This window comes from Pongo abelii, chromosome 1 (assembly GCF_028885655.2).
Source record: "Pongo abelii isolate AG06213 chromosome 1, NHGRI_mPonAbe1-v2.0_pri, whole genome shotgun sequence".
In the NCBI taxonomy this organism is placed as follows: domain Eukaryota; kingdom Metazoa; phylum Chordata; class Mammalia; order Primates; family Hominidae; genus Pongo; species Pongo abelii.
The window spans coordinates 206,718,783-206,732,307 of NC_071985.2; the positions used below are offsets into that span (position 1 = coordinate 206,718,783).

The 13,525-nt window shown below is 49.9% G+C and overlaps 1 protein-coding gene across 3 annotated transcripts in view; it reads right to left on the reverse strand.

The window, feature by feature from the left end:
* The window catches only part of NUDC (nuclear distribution C, dynein complex regulator), a 24,075-nt gene continuing 10,550 nt past the window's right edge, over positions 1–13,525 (reverse strand). Inside the window, exons 3-9 of one of the 3 annotated variants that reach the window (XM_002811225.5) lie at positions 4,728–4,931; positions 4,570–4,635; positions 3,614–3,733; positions 3,325–3,519; positions 928–1,011; positions 715–833; positions 1–268 (exon numbers count right to left, since the gene is read on the reverse strand). In XM_002811225.5, the coding sequence (XP_002811271.1) occupies positions 217–268; positions 715–833; positions 928–1,011; positions 3,325–3,519; positions 3,614–3,733; positions 4,570–4,635; positions 4,728–4,931 (840 nt within the window). In that variant the 3' untranslated portion in view covers positions 1–216. Of the gene's footprint in view, positions 269–714; positions 834–927; positions 1,012–3,324; positions 3,520–3,613; positions 3,758–4,569; positions 4,636–4,727; positions 4,932–13,525 lie in introns of all 3 variants that reach the window. The other 2 variants (XM_024233277.3, XM_054539376.2) reach the window with 2 other exon arrangements.

Consider the following 13,525-nt stretch of genomic DNA (forward strand, 5'->3'; position numbering starts at 1 on the left):
GAGCTGGGCAAATCGTTTTAATGTGTAACAGTAGACCAACTGGGGAGGATAAGGTCCCATGCCCCAGCCTTTCTCCTGATGCCCTGGGACCTGTGTGCCTGGGCCAGTCCCATGCCTGCCCCAAGCCCTGAGGCCCACAAGTCCCAGAGAAGAGTGGGAAAGAAAGTTGGGTGGTTGCAGCTCAGCCCCAAGGGTTCAGGAAGGCAAAAACAGGAGCTAGTTGAATTTAGCCTTGGAAAAATCCATCTCCGGATGCTGATCCATGAACCTGGAGAAAGGGAAGCAAGAAAATGAAACAGCTCATCCTTCTCTTCTAAAGCTGTCCCTTCTCCCAGCACCCCCGTGTCAAGTCTAATCTCTTCAGACCTCAGCAACACCAAGCCAGGCTGGGCAGGAGCAGGGCTCAGGGTATCTGAGACCCATTTGAGTCCCAAGGCTGGAAGCTGAGGCGCCAACCCTGGCATTGTTTTCCTGTAGGTGGCAATGACCGCCTGTTACCCCTTCCCTCCTATCATGTGCCATGAGCTGGCCTTGCCCTCAAGATGACCTCAGCAAGTGACAAGAGTAGGCAAGCCAAAGCCATAAAGCTATAAACATGGCTGGAAAGGGGGCAGGGCAGCTCCTGAGGCAGCTCAGTGATCCACTCACTGCTGTCACTGAAGTCTAAGCCCCCAGGCACCCACCGTCCCCCAACCCCATCTCTGAATTGCTCACTTCTTCAGAATCTCCTGTTTCTTCTGTTCGTCTGAAGTTGGCAGCCCCATGGACTTCTGTCGCTGGTCATACATCATCTTTTCCACCATGCTGCGAGTCTCACTGTCTAGGTCTGACAGCTGAGGGCAGGCAGTGACAGGAATTGGTGAAGCTCTGGAAACAGTGAGGACCCTCACCTTCCTGCTGAAGCTCCCCCAACCAGCCAGGGCTCACCTTGGAATTCTCGGGGTTAATCTTCTTGGTGTTGATCTCAGGGTCACTGGACACCAAGCGGCTCCACCACTCCATCTTATTGATCTGTAAAGAGAACAACCAGAGGGTGGGAGGTGGCCTGTTCTGTGCACCAGGAATCACCCCTTAACCCTTTCAAACCAAACTCTCTCCCATCCACATCCTGCACCTGAGACCGTTGCAGGCCTACACTGGGTCCAGAGGTACAAGACTCTGCCCTTCCTGCAGTTACGGGAGACACAGAGGCAAAGAGTTATAAATCAGTGTGATAAGGGAAAGAAGAAAGCAGAAAGGGAGATATTCATCCAGGGTGGAGGGAGAAAAGTTTGAAAGTGACACTTGGGCTGAGCCTTAAGACACAAAGCAGTATTCCAGATTTAAAATGTGAAGGAAATAAATATATATATTTTTCTGAGATGGAGTCTTGCTCTTCTTGTCCAGGCTGGAGTGCTGTGGCACCATCTCGGCTCACTGCAACCTCTGCCTCCCAGGTTCAAGCAATTCTCCGGCCTCAGCCTCCCGAGTAACTGGGATTATAGGCATGCACCACCACACCCGGCTAATTTTTGTATTTTTAGTAGAGACGGGGCTTCACCATATTGGGCCAGGCTGGTCTCAAACTCCTGACCTCAGGTGATCTGCCTGCCTCAGCCTCCCAAAGTGCTGGGATTACAGGCGTGAGCCGCCATGTGCAGTGGTGCAGTCTCAGCTCACTGCAACCTCCGCCACCCGGGTTCCAGCCATTCTCCTGCCTCAGACTCCCAAGTAGCTGGGATTACAGGAGCCCACCACCATGCCCAGCTAATTTTTTTGTATTTTTAATAGAGATGGGGTTTGCCATCTTGGCCAGGCTGGTCTCAAACTCCTGAACTCGTGATCTGCCCACCTCAGCCTCCCAAAGCGCTAGGATTATAGGCATGAGCTACCACGCCCAGCCAGAAAAAGTTTTTAAGCAGGGAAGTGCCAGGTGCAGTGGCTCCTACCTGTAATCCCAACACTTTGGGAAGCCAAGGCAGGAAGATCCCTTGAGCCCAGGAGTTTCAGACCGGCCTGGGCAACATGAGACCCTGTTTACAAAAAACATTTAAAAATTAGCCAGGTAGGGTGGCGCTCACAGTTACTCAGGAAGCTGAGGTGGGAGGGTCATTTGAGCCCGGGAGGTCAAGGCTGCAGTAAGCCATCATTGCGCCACTGCATTCCAGCCTGGGTGAGAACAAGACCCTGTCTCAAAAAAATAAAAAATAAATTTAAAAGGCAGGGAAAGGACCAGGCACAGTAGCTCACGCCTGTAATCCCAGCACTTTGGGAGGCCGAGGTGGGCGAATCACAAGGTCAGGGGATCGAGACCATCCTGGCTAACACGGTGAAACCCTATCTCTACTAAAAAATAGAAAAAAAAAATACAGGCATGGTGGCGGGCACCTGTAGTCCCAGCTACTCTGGAGGCTGAAGCAGGAGAATGGTGTGAACCCAAGAGGCAGAGCTTGCAGTGAGCCGAGATCGTGCCACTGCACTCCAGCCTGGGCGACAAAGCAAGTGCAGAGGCATGGAGGGGTGAGTGAGGGCAGCCAGTGCCAGTCGGGCAGGCTGGGACAGGGTCTTATGTGCCCTGGGAAGTTCTCCTCAGACCCTTGGCCCTTTTCAGACCACCTTTATTTACTGATCTCTGTGTCCCACCTCTCTGTAAAGGCAGTGAAGTTGAGAATGAAGGCTTCCTGAGGGCACAGATTTTCCTATGTTTTATTCACTGTTCTCTTTCCAGCACTTAGAACAAGAACAGCACCAGGCACAGAGTAGGTGTTCAAGTATTTGATGAATTGAATGCATGTACAAACCTAGTGAAAAAGAAGTGGCTTTAGAACCTAAGACTTTCAATTCTGATTCCACCCCTTCCCAGAGGTAGGAGCTTGGGTAAATCAACGAGCTCTTTCCCTGACTCAAGGCTGTTATCTCAGTACTTTGGGAGGTCGAGGTGTTAAGATCACTTGAGGCCAGGAGTTCAAGACCAGCCTGGGAAATATAGTGAGACCCCCCCCCCACCATCTCTACAAAAAAAATTAATAACAAAAATTAGCCAAGCGTGGTGGTGTACACCTGTAGTCTTAGCTACTCAGGAGGATGAGGCAAGAGAATTGCTTGGGCCCAAGAGTTCAAGGCTGCAGTGAGCTAAGAAAGTGTTACTGCACTCCAGCCTGGGCAACAGAGTGAGACCTTGTCTTTAAGAAAATAAAATAGGGACAGATCTACTTTAAATAGTGTTGTCATGGGGATTAAGATACTCCCACAATGCCCCCAGCACGGCTCCTGAGTAAAATAAGCACACATCCTCCCTTCTCCTTCCATCAACACCCCAGGCTAGAAGGGCTGGGCCTCACATACCTTCTCCAGATGCACAGTCACCACCTTGCCGTCTTCAATGAGCCACGAGCTCTCCTCCACCTTCACTTCGTTGTAGAGCTCCCCATCGATGATCGCTGGCTGCCCCTTGAGCCCCACCCGGAGGTGCCGCCGCTGGATGTCCACCACCACGTCCTTCCCTTTCAGCCGGAAGTTCACACGGAAAGGGACTGCCAGCTGCATAGGGCAGAGGCAGTCAGAAGAGGCCACTAAGTGCTGCTGGTACCCCAGGCTGGCTCCCTAAGCTTCACCTCTGGTCCCTGACACTCACGTCCAGCTCCGACAGGGTCTGGGTCCAGCGGTAATTGGGCAGGTCTGCCCCGTTGCCTAGGTTGGGCTTCAGTTTTCCTTTGTCCTTCTCATCTTCCTCCTCCTCATCTTCCTCAGTCTCCTGCTTACAATCAAGGACACTCAGCTACTTACTTGACAGACAAGACACAGATTGAACCCTCACTGGGCCAAGCCCAGGGCTAGCACTCGGCATACAGCCACAAAAGAAAACAGACCTGGTCCCTGCCCACTCCACAGAGGGGCAAGGCCCCCAAGCCTTGGTCCACTGGGAACCAGGTAAAACTTGGTTTTGATCTCAGTCTGAGAGGAGCTCAGACTATTATACCATGTGACAAAGGATATGGCTGGGCCCACAGAACCCAGCCAACCTCAGATGGGACCTGTAATAGGCACCGCCCTCTCTGGCTATTGGGTTTTCTTGCCATAAATGGGTTAAGGCCAGTCGGTTTTTATTTTATTTTTTTGGGGATGGAGTCTTGCTCTGTTGCCCAGGGTGGAGTGCAGTGGCGCGATCTCGGCTCATGGCAACTTCCGCCTTCCGGGTTCAAGCAATTCTCTGCCTCAGCCTCCCAAGTAGCTGGGATTACAGGCGCCGGCCACCACGCCTGGCTAATTTTTGTATTTTTAGTAGAGATGGGGTTTCACCTCTTGGCCAAGTTGGTCTTGAACTCCTGACCTCGTGATTTACCCACCTCAGCCTCCCAAAGTGCTAGGATTACAGGTGTGAGCCACCGTGCCTGGCAGGTTTTTATTTTTTTAACCTGGATCCTTTAGTTCAATGTCTCTGAGTGTGATCTTAAAGTACGGGGAAGATTCCCAAAGCCAGGAGGCGAGGGAATAGAATAAGGAAGGGTATTTCAGTGAAAGCAGTAGGCAGGAGATTTCTTGTAAGTTCCAAGCTCCTGGCTCATCCCAAGTCCCTGCAGTCCATCTCACCTGCTTCCCTGGGGAGTCAAGGCTGCCGTTCTTGAGCTGGGCCTCATGATTCTCTGCATCCTTTTTCTGGGGCAAAGAGCACAGCAGTTGGCAACAGGACCCCACTGCTCAGTGCCGGTGGGGATCTGAGGGGTGGAGAAGGGAAGCCCACCCTTCACCTGGTCAATCTCTAGCTGCAGCCTCTCTGCCTCTTCATCAGTTAGCTCCTTGATCTGGGGCCCTGAGGTCTCTGACTTCGCTTCCTTGGCCAGTCTGGCCGCCCGCTCCGCCTTCTCCCGCCGCTCGGCCTCCTGCCGGGCTCTCTTCTCCCACCGGGTCTTCTGTGCCAGCTGATTGTGGTGGCTGAAAGTCTGTGTGATAAGCTGGAGAGGGAAGAAAGGCCATGAGTCATCAGAGCAGGGGACAGTGTCCCATAGCCTGGAGTCCAGTCCCACTCTCTACCTGCTGGGTACAAGGGCAAAGCACTGCACCCAGAAACTCGGTTTCCTCATCTGCAAAATGAGGAAAATACATCTATCTCAAAGGATCGTAATGACAATACCTGCAAAGCACCTGTCTCAATAAACTGGCTGTTTTAAAAAGTGATGCTTGGCCGGGCGCGGTGGCTCACACCTGTAATCCCAGCACTTTGGGAGGCTGAGGAGGGCGGATCATGAGGTCAAGACCATCCTGGCCAACATGGTGAAACCCTGTCTCTACCAAAAATACAAAAAAAAAAAAAAAAAAAAAAATAGCTGGGCGTGGTGGCGGGGGCCTGTAATCCCAGCTACTCGAGAAGCTGAGGTGGGAGATCGCTTGAACCTGGGAGGCAGAGGTTGTAGTGAGCAGAGATCGTGCCACTGCACTCCAGCCTGGTGACAGAGCAAGACTCCATCTCAAAAAAAATTAATAATAATAAATAAAGGAATTGGAGACTAGTCTGGCCAACATGGTGAAACCCCGTCTCTACTAACAATACAAAAAAATTAGCCAGGCACGGTGGCGTGCGCCTGTAATCCCAGCTACTCAGGAGGCTGAGGCAGGGGAATTGCTTGAACCAGGGAGGTGGAGGTTGCAGTGAGCCGAGATCAGGCCACTGCACTCCAGCATGGGCAACAAAGCGAGACTCTGTCTCAAAAAAAAAAAAAAACAAAAAAACCCCAAAAAAAGTGGTGCTGTTAAAAGTAAAAACTCAAGCCTCAGTCCCTCACAAGCCTTTCCTGAGTTCTCAGGCCCACTCATCTGACTAATCACTCTTACTCTTAGTGCATCCTGTCTCCAAGACCACAGTCCAGCTATGCAAGACTTGACACCACACCCAAAAAGGCCACGTTAGCAGAAAGCCAGGGAGCTTTCTTTTTTTTTTTTTTTTTTTTTGAGATAGAGTTTCACTCTTGTTGCCCAGGCTCGAGTGCAGTGGCGTGATCTTGGCTCACTGCAACCTCTGCCTCCCGGGTTCAAGTGATTCTCCTGCCTTAGCCTCCCGAGTAGCTGGGATTATAGGCATGTGCCACCACACCTGGCTAATTTTGTATTTTTAGTAGAGATGGGGTTTCTCCATGTTGGTCAGGCTGGTCTCGAACTCCTAACCTCCAGTGATCCGCCTGCCTCGACCTCCCAAAGTGCTGGGATTATAGGTGTGAGCCACCGCGCCAGGTCAAAGCCAGGGAGCCTTCTTGAAGGAAGAGCCTGTTCACCCTCTCTCCAGCCAGCAAGCTATCAACTTCAAATCCCTTTTCTCCACTACACCTTCCCAGGAGGTTTCCACTCCAGGATGTGCTAGCCAGCCTCCCTGCTACCCAAGGGCAACCCTCCACCCATACTATTGCCACCTGTCATTATTTGGCTCCTGGCCTTAGACAAGTGAACAACTTTGACTCTTTCTAAGCCTGTTTCCTTATCCGTCATGAGGATTGAGTATGACAGCACAAATCAAGAGCCTAGTGAGGTCCACATCACAGGGTTCCCCTGACCTGCAGCATCAGCATCACCTGGAACCTGTTAGAAATGCTAAATCTTAAGCCCCACTCCAGATCTACTGGATCAGAAATTCTGGGGTATGGCCAGGCAATCTGTATTTTTAACAAGCCCTCCTGGCCAATTTCCATGCATACTTCAAAGTCACACCTAGATTTGAGTTCCTGGTCTACTCTTACCTGTGTGACCCTGAGGTCATGTCTCTGTGCCTCTATCTTGTTATTATTATTTTTGAGGCAGGGTCTCACTCACCCACGCCGGAATGCATTCGACCTCCCTGGGCTAAGGTGATCCTCCCACTTCAGCCGCCCCAGTGGCTGGGACTATAGGTACATGCCACCATGCCTGGCTAATTTTTGTATTTTTTGTAGAGACAAGCCATGTTGCCCAGGCTGGTCTCAAACTCCTGGGTCAAGTGATCCACCTGCCTCATCTTCCCAAAGTTCTGGGATTACAAGTGTGAGCCATTATGCCTGGTCTATGTTATTATTTCTAAAAGCAGTCTTGGCCAGGTGTGGTGGCTCATGCCCGTAATCTAACACTTTGGGAGGCTGAGGCGGGCAGATCACCTGAGGTCAGGAGTTCTTGACCACCCTGGCCAACATGGTAAAACCCTGTCTCTACTAAAAATCCAAAAATGAGCCCGGTGTGGTGGCACACGCTGGTAGTCCCAGCTACCTGGGAGGCTGAGGTGGGAGAATCACTTGAACCCGGGAGGCAGAGGTTGCAGTGAGCAGAGATTGCGCCACCAGCCTGGGCAACAGAGCGAGACCCTGTCTCAAAATAAATAAAAGCAGTCTTGGCATGTGTTGTTCTTTGCCTAGAATGTCTCATCCCCATTCTCAGGTCACCTGGCAAACCAATTCATCCTCCATGACCAGTCAAGTGTCAAAGTTTCACCTCTGGCCAGGAACATACCCTTAGGACACTCAACTCAATGCCAACCCATACACAGTGTGCATGTACACACACACGCACATACCCCTAGAGGCCTTGCAGGGCACTCGCCATGTGATCAGTGGTCAATAAACCCTCTTTCAAGTTATCTCTAAGGCAGAACTGCAGGGAAAACTCTGCAGGGGCTCAAGGTCACAGAAGTCACCCACGGGCCTCCAGACCTGGGGTTCTGCTAAACGCCTTGTGGATTCTCACCCATGTGACACCAAATTCTCCTGCTGTGCCCAACCTCCCGTCCCATGCCACACCACAGTAGCTCCACACTCTACAAGGTTAAAGAACACCAAACGTACCCCCTAAACCACGAATTAAAATGGTAGGGGAGGCCATTCTGCTGTCAGTAGAAACAATAGGTCATAATTACGCCAGCAGAGGCTGTTCCACCACAGGGCCTCGGTCCCAAGTGCCTAATCAGAGAGACCTTGAACTAAAGGCATTTGCCAACCAGTGGCCAAAGGGAGGTGGGAGCAGGGCCCTCCCCTCTCCCAGCTCCACTGAATCATGTCACATCCCATTTGTACTGTTCCTTCCTAGCTCCTGGAGGTTAAGCAAGGGCAGAGCTAAACCAGCAGGCAGAGTCAAGGCCAATCACAACAGCCTCTGACCATCCTCCCATCAGCTTGACCGAGGCCCAGCCTCAGACAGATAACCCCAGGGGTGTGGAAGCCTATCCAGAGGCTGTCACCGACTCAAGCTTCGGTCACTGGACACATCTTTGGGAACCACAGCCAACCAGGGTGGGGAGGGCTGGGCCTGCTCTAAATCCAAGCCTGTCGCTCTCCCTGAGAAGAGACCCAGGACAGTACAGGCATGTGCCACCATGCCAGCCTTCTCAAATACTTTTCAGAAGGCAGAAGAATGTTATGAAATAGCTGTTATTCAAATGCTAATCCAGGTCAGGCATGGGGGCTCCCATCTGTAATTCCAGCACTTTGGGAAGCAGAGGCAGACAGATCACTTGAGCCCAAGAGTTTGAAACCAGCCTGGGCAACATAGGAAGACCCTGTCTCTATAAAAAATACAAAAATTAGCTGAGTGTAGTGGTACGTGCCTGTAGTTCCAGCTACTCGAGAGACTGAGGTAGGGGGATTGCTTGAGCCTGGGAGGTCAAGACTCCAGTGAGCCATGATCACATCACTGCACTCCAGCCTGGGTGACAGAGCAAGACTCTGTCTCAAAAAAACAAACAAATAAATATAAATAAAAATAAATAAATAAAATGCTAGCGCACTGAGGAACTACATCTGTGCAAATAAATTTAAGTTTACCGGGTTCAGTGGCTCATACCGGTAATCCCAGCACTTTGGAAAGGCCGAGGCGGGCAGATCGCTTGAGCTCAGGAGGTTAAGACCAGCCTGGGCAACATGGTGAGACCCCGTCTATACCAAAAATACGAAAATATTAGCCAGACACGGTGGCATATGCCTGCAGTCCCAGCTACTCGGGAGGCTAAGATGGAAGGACTGCTTGAGCCTGGGAGCCGGAAGTTGCTGTAAACTGAAGGTTACAGTGAGCTGAGATTGCGCCGCTGCACTACAACCTGCGTGAGAGTGAGAACCTGTCTCAAAACAAAAAACCCCCCTAAACAATGGGGTTTGGAGTTTCTAGGGTGGTGAACACATCAAGGTGTCGGGAGGGTGGCACACCCAGAGAGGGTATGGAGGCTCCAGGCCCCACCCCCATACCTAGCCCTACACAGCTATTTGGCTGTTCCTGAGTTATGTCTTTTATAATAAACCAGTAACAGTAAATAAAGCACTTTCCTAAGTTCTGAATCATTCTAGCAAATTATTAAACCTGAAAAGGTGGTCATGGCAAACCCCAGTTTACAGCTGGTTGGTCAGAAGTACACGAGGCAACTTGGAACTTATGACTGGTGTGTCAAGTGGGCGCTGTCTTATGGGACTAAGTCCTTAACCTGTGGAGTCTGCAGTAATTCTGAGAAGTTACGGTCAGAATTCAATTGAATTGTAGGATACCCAGTTGGTGTCCAGAGAACTGGAGAACCGGTCGTCGAGTGGTGGAAAAACCCCACACATATGGTGTCAGAACGGCTGTGAGTAAAAACCATTCTTAGGATGCAATACGCAAAATCCAGACTGTGGGAAACTTTGCCAGGACAAACAACCATTTATTCAAAAAACAAATTACAAGGAAAAAAGAGGTCTCTTGTGTTTTATTTTTTAAATCTTAAAATTTTTTTTTGTAGGCCAGGCAGGGTGACTCACGCCTGTAATCCCAGCGCTTCAGGAGGCCCAGGCGGGTGGATCACCTGAGGTCAGGATTTAGACCAATGGAGTTCGAGACCAGCCTGGCCAACATGGCGAAACCCTGCCTCTACCAAAAATACAAAAATTAGGCCGGGCTCAGTGGCTCACGCCTGTGATCCCAGCACTTTGGGAGGCCGAGGCAGGCGGATCACCTGAGGTCGGGAGTTCAAGACCAGCCTGACCAACATAGAGAAACCCTGTCTCTACTAAAAATACAAAAATTAGCCAGGCGTGGTGGCGCATACCTGTAATCCCAGCTACTTGGGAAGCTGAGGCACGAGAATTGCTTGAACCCAGGAGGCAGAGGTTGTGTGAGCCAAGATCAGGCCATTGTACTCCATCCTGAGCAACAACAGCGAAACTCTGTCTCAAAAAAATTAGCCGGGCGTGGTGGTGGGTGCCTGTAATCCCAGCTACTTGGGAGGCTGAGGTAGGAGAACTGCTTGAACTCAGGAGGCAGAGGCTACAGTGAGCCAAGATCATGCCACTGCACTCCCACCTCAGCACCAGAGACTCCAAGTCAAAAACAAAACATTTTTTTTTTGTAGAGATGGAGTCTCACTATATTACCCAGGCTGGTCTTCAACTCCTGGGCTCAAGTGATCCTACCACCTCAGCCTCCCAAAGTGCTGTGATTACAGGCCTGAGCCACTGTGCCTGACCCTTAATTTTTTGTTTTTGTCTTTGAGGTCTCTTAATCTACAGGTTTCTATCACCCAGTGTAATGTGTGAACCTTATTTGAATTAGGAATCAAACAACCGTAATCAAATAACCCAATAAAAAAGACAAATGTCTTGACTAGATGATATATGATATCATCTAGTTCTCTGTCCCCACCCAAATCTCATCTTGAATTGTAGTTCCCATAATCCCCACATGTCATGGGAAGGACCTGGTGGGGGGTAATCTGAATCATGGCGGTGGCTACCCCCATGCTGCTTTCTTGATAGTGCATTATCATGAGATCTGATGATTTTACAAGGGGCTTTTCCCCCTTTGCCTGGCACTTCTCCTTCCTGCCACCTTGTGAAGGTGGTGCCTGCTTCCCCTTCACCTTCCACCCTGACTGTAAGTTTCCTAAGGCTTCCTCAGCCATGCAGAACTATGAGTCAATTAAACCTCTTTCCTGGCCAGGTGTGGTGGCTCATGCCTGTAATCCCAACACTTTGGGAGGCGGGGGAGGGGGGCGGAGGGGCGTGGAACACCTGAGGTCAGGAGTTCGAGACCAGCCTGGCCAACATAGTGAAACCCTGTCTCTACTAAAAATACAAAAATTAGCCAGGCGTGGTGTCAGGCACCTGTAATCCCAGCTACTCGGGAGGCTGAGGCAGGAGAATCGCTTGAACCCAGGAGGCAGAGGTTGCAGTGAGCTGAGATCGCCCCACTGCACTCCAGCCCAGGTGACAGAGACAGACTCTGTCTCAAAAGAAAAAAAACAAAAAACAAAAACAAAAAAACCTCTGTCCTGGCCGGGCGCGGTGGCTCATGCCTGTAATCCCAGCACTTTGGGAGGCCGAGGCGAGTGGATCACGAGGCCAGGAGATCGAGACCATCCTGGCTAACACGGTGAAACCCCGTCTTTACTAAAAACACAAAAAATTAGCCGGGCATGGTGGGGAGTGCCTGTAGTCCCAGCTACTCAAGGCTGAGGCAGGAGAATGGCGTCAACCCGGGAGGCGGAGCTTGCAGTGAGCCCACATCGCGCCACTGCACTCCAGCGTGGGCAACAGAGCAAGACTCCATCTCAAAAAAAAAAATAATAATAATAATAATAACCTCTGTCCTTTATAAATTACCCAGTCTTGGGTAGTTCTTCACAGCAGCATGAGAACGAAGTAATACCTTGTCACAGATGAGCTTTGGACTGGGACTTATGGGTTAATGCAGAAATGAATTAAGACTTTGTGGGGCTGTTGGAAGGGCATGATTATGTTTTGAAATGTGAAGACATGAGATTTGGGGGGAGACCAGGGGCAGAATGATACCGTTTGGCTCTGTTTCCCCACCCAAATCTCACCTTGAATTGTAATTCCCACATGTCAAAGGCAGTACCAGGTGGAGGTAATTGAATCACCGGGGTGGTTTCCCCCATGCTGTTCTCATGATACGAGTGAGTTCTCACAAGATCTGATGGTTTTATTAGCATCTGGCATTTCCTCTGCTGGCACTCATTCTCTCTCCTGCCAATCTGTGAAGAAATGCCTTCTTCCATGATTTTAAGTTTCCTGAGGCCTCCCCAGTCATGCAGAACTCTGAGTCAATTAAACCTCTTTTCCTTCTTCTTTTTTTTCTTTTTTGAGACGGAGTCTCGCTCTCTCGACAGGCTGGAGTGCCATGGCGCAATCTCGACTCACTGCAACCTCTGCCTCCCGGGTTTAAGCGATTCTCTTGCCTCAGCCTCCTAAGTAGCTGGGAATACAGGCGCACGTCACCACACCCAGCTAATTTTTGTATTTTTAGTAGAGCTGGGGTTTCACCGTGTTGGCCAGGATGTTCTTGATCTCCTGACCTCGTGATCCGCCCACCTTGGCCACCCAAAGTGGTGGGATTACAGGCGTGAGCCACCGTGCCCAGCCGTAAACCTCTTTTCTTTATAAATTACCCAGTCTAGGGTACTTCTTCATAGCAGCATAAGAACAGACTAATACAGAACCCTCATGTACCATTAGTGATAGTGTCAAATGGTGCATCTGCTATGGAAAAGATCATAGCATTTCCTCAAAAAACTAAAAACTGGCTGGATGCAGTGGCTCACACCTGTAATCCCAGCACTTTGGGAGGCCGAGGTGGGTGGATCACCTGAGGTCAGGAGTTCGAGACCAACCTGGCCAACATGGTGAAACCCTGTCTCTACTAGAAATACAAAAATTAGCCAGGTGTGGTGGCAGGTGCCTGTAATCCCAGCTACTCAGGAAGCTGAGGCAGGAGAATCACTTGAACCCAGGAGGCAGAGGTTGCAGTGAGCCGAGATTGCATCACTGCACTCCAGCCTGGGCAACAAGAGTAATACTCTGTCTTAAAAACAAACAAACAAAAAACAAAACAAAACAAAAAAACTACCATATGATCCAATAGATTACACTGCCGAGTAATACCTACAAGAATTGAAAATAGAATCTCAAAGATTTGTGCATCTATGTTCACAAAAGCACTATGCACAATAACCAAGGGGTGAAAGCAACCCAAAAGTCCATCAACAGAAGAATAGATTTAAAAAAAAAAAAATTGTGGCCAGGCGCGGTGGCTCAAGCCTGTATCCCAGCTCTTTGGGAGGCCGAGCCAGGCAGATCACGAAGTCAAGAGTTCAAGACCAGCCTGGGCAATATGGTACAATCCCGACTCTAATAAAAATACAAAAATTAGCCGGGTGTGGTGACGTGTGCCTGTAGTCCCAGCTACTCGGGAGGCTGAGGTTGCAGTGAGCCAAGATCGTGCCACTGCACTCCAGCCTGGGCAACAAACAGAGCAAGACTTGTCTCAAAAAAAAAAAAAAAAAAAAAAAAAATTGTGATATATACATATAATGGAATATTATTCAGCCTTAAAGGGGATGGAAATCCTGTCACATGCTACAATGTGGATAAATCTGTGGACGCTACATTAAATGAAATAAGCCAGTCACAAAGAGATACATATTGTATGATTCCATTTATATGAAGTATCTACAGTAGTCAACCTAGACAGAAAATAGAACAGCAGCTACCAGGAGGTAGGGAAAGGAACAAAGCAAAGTTGTTTAAGGGGTACAGGGTTTCAGTTCCCTAAGATGCAA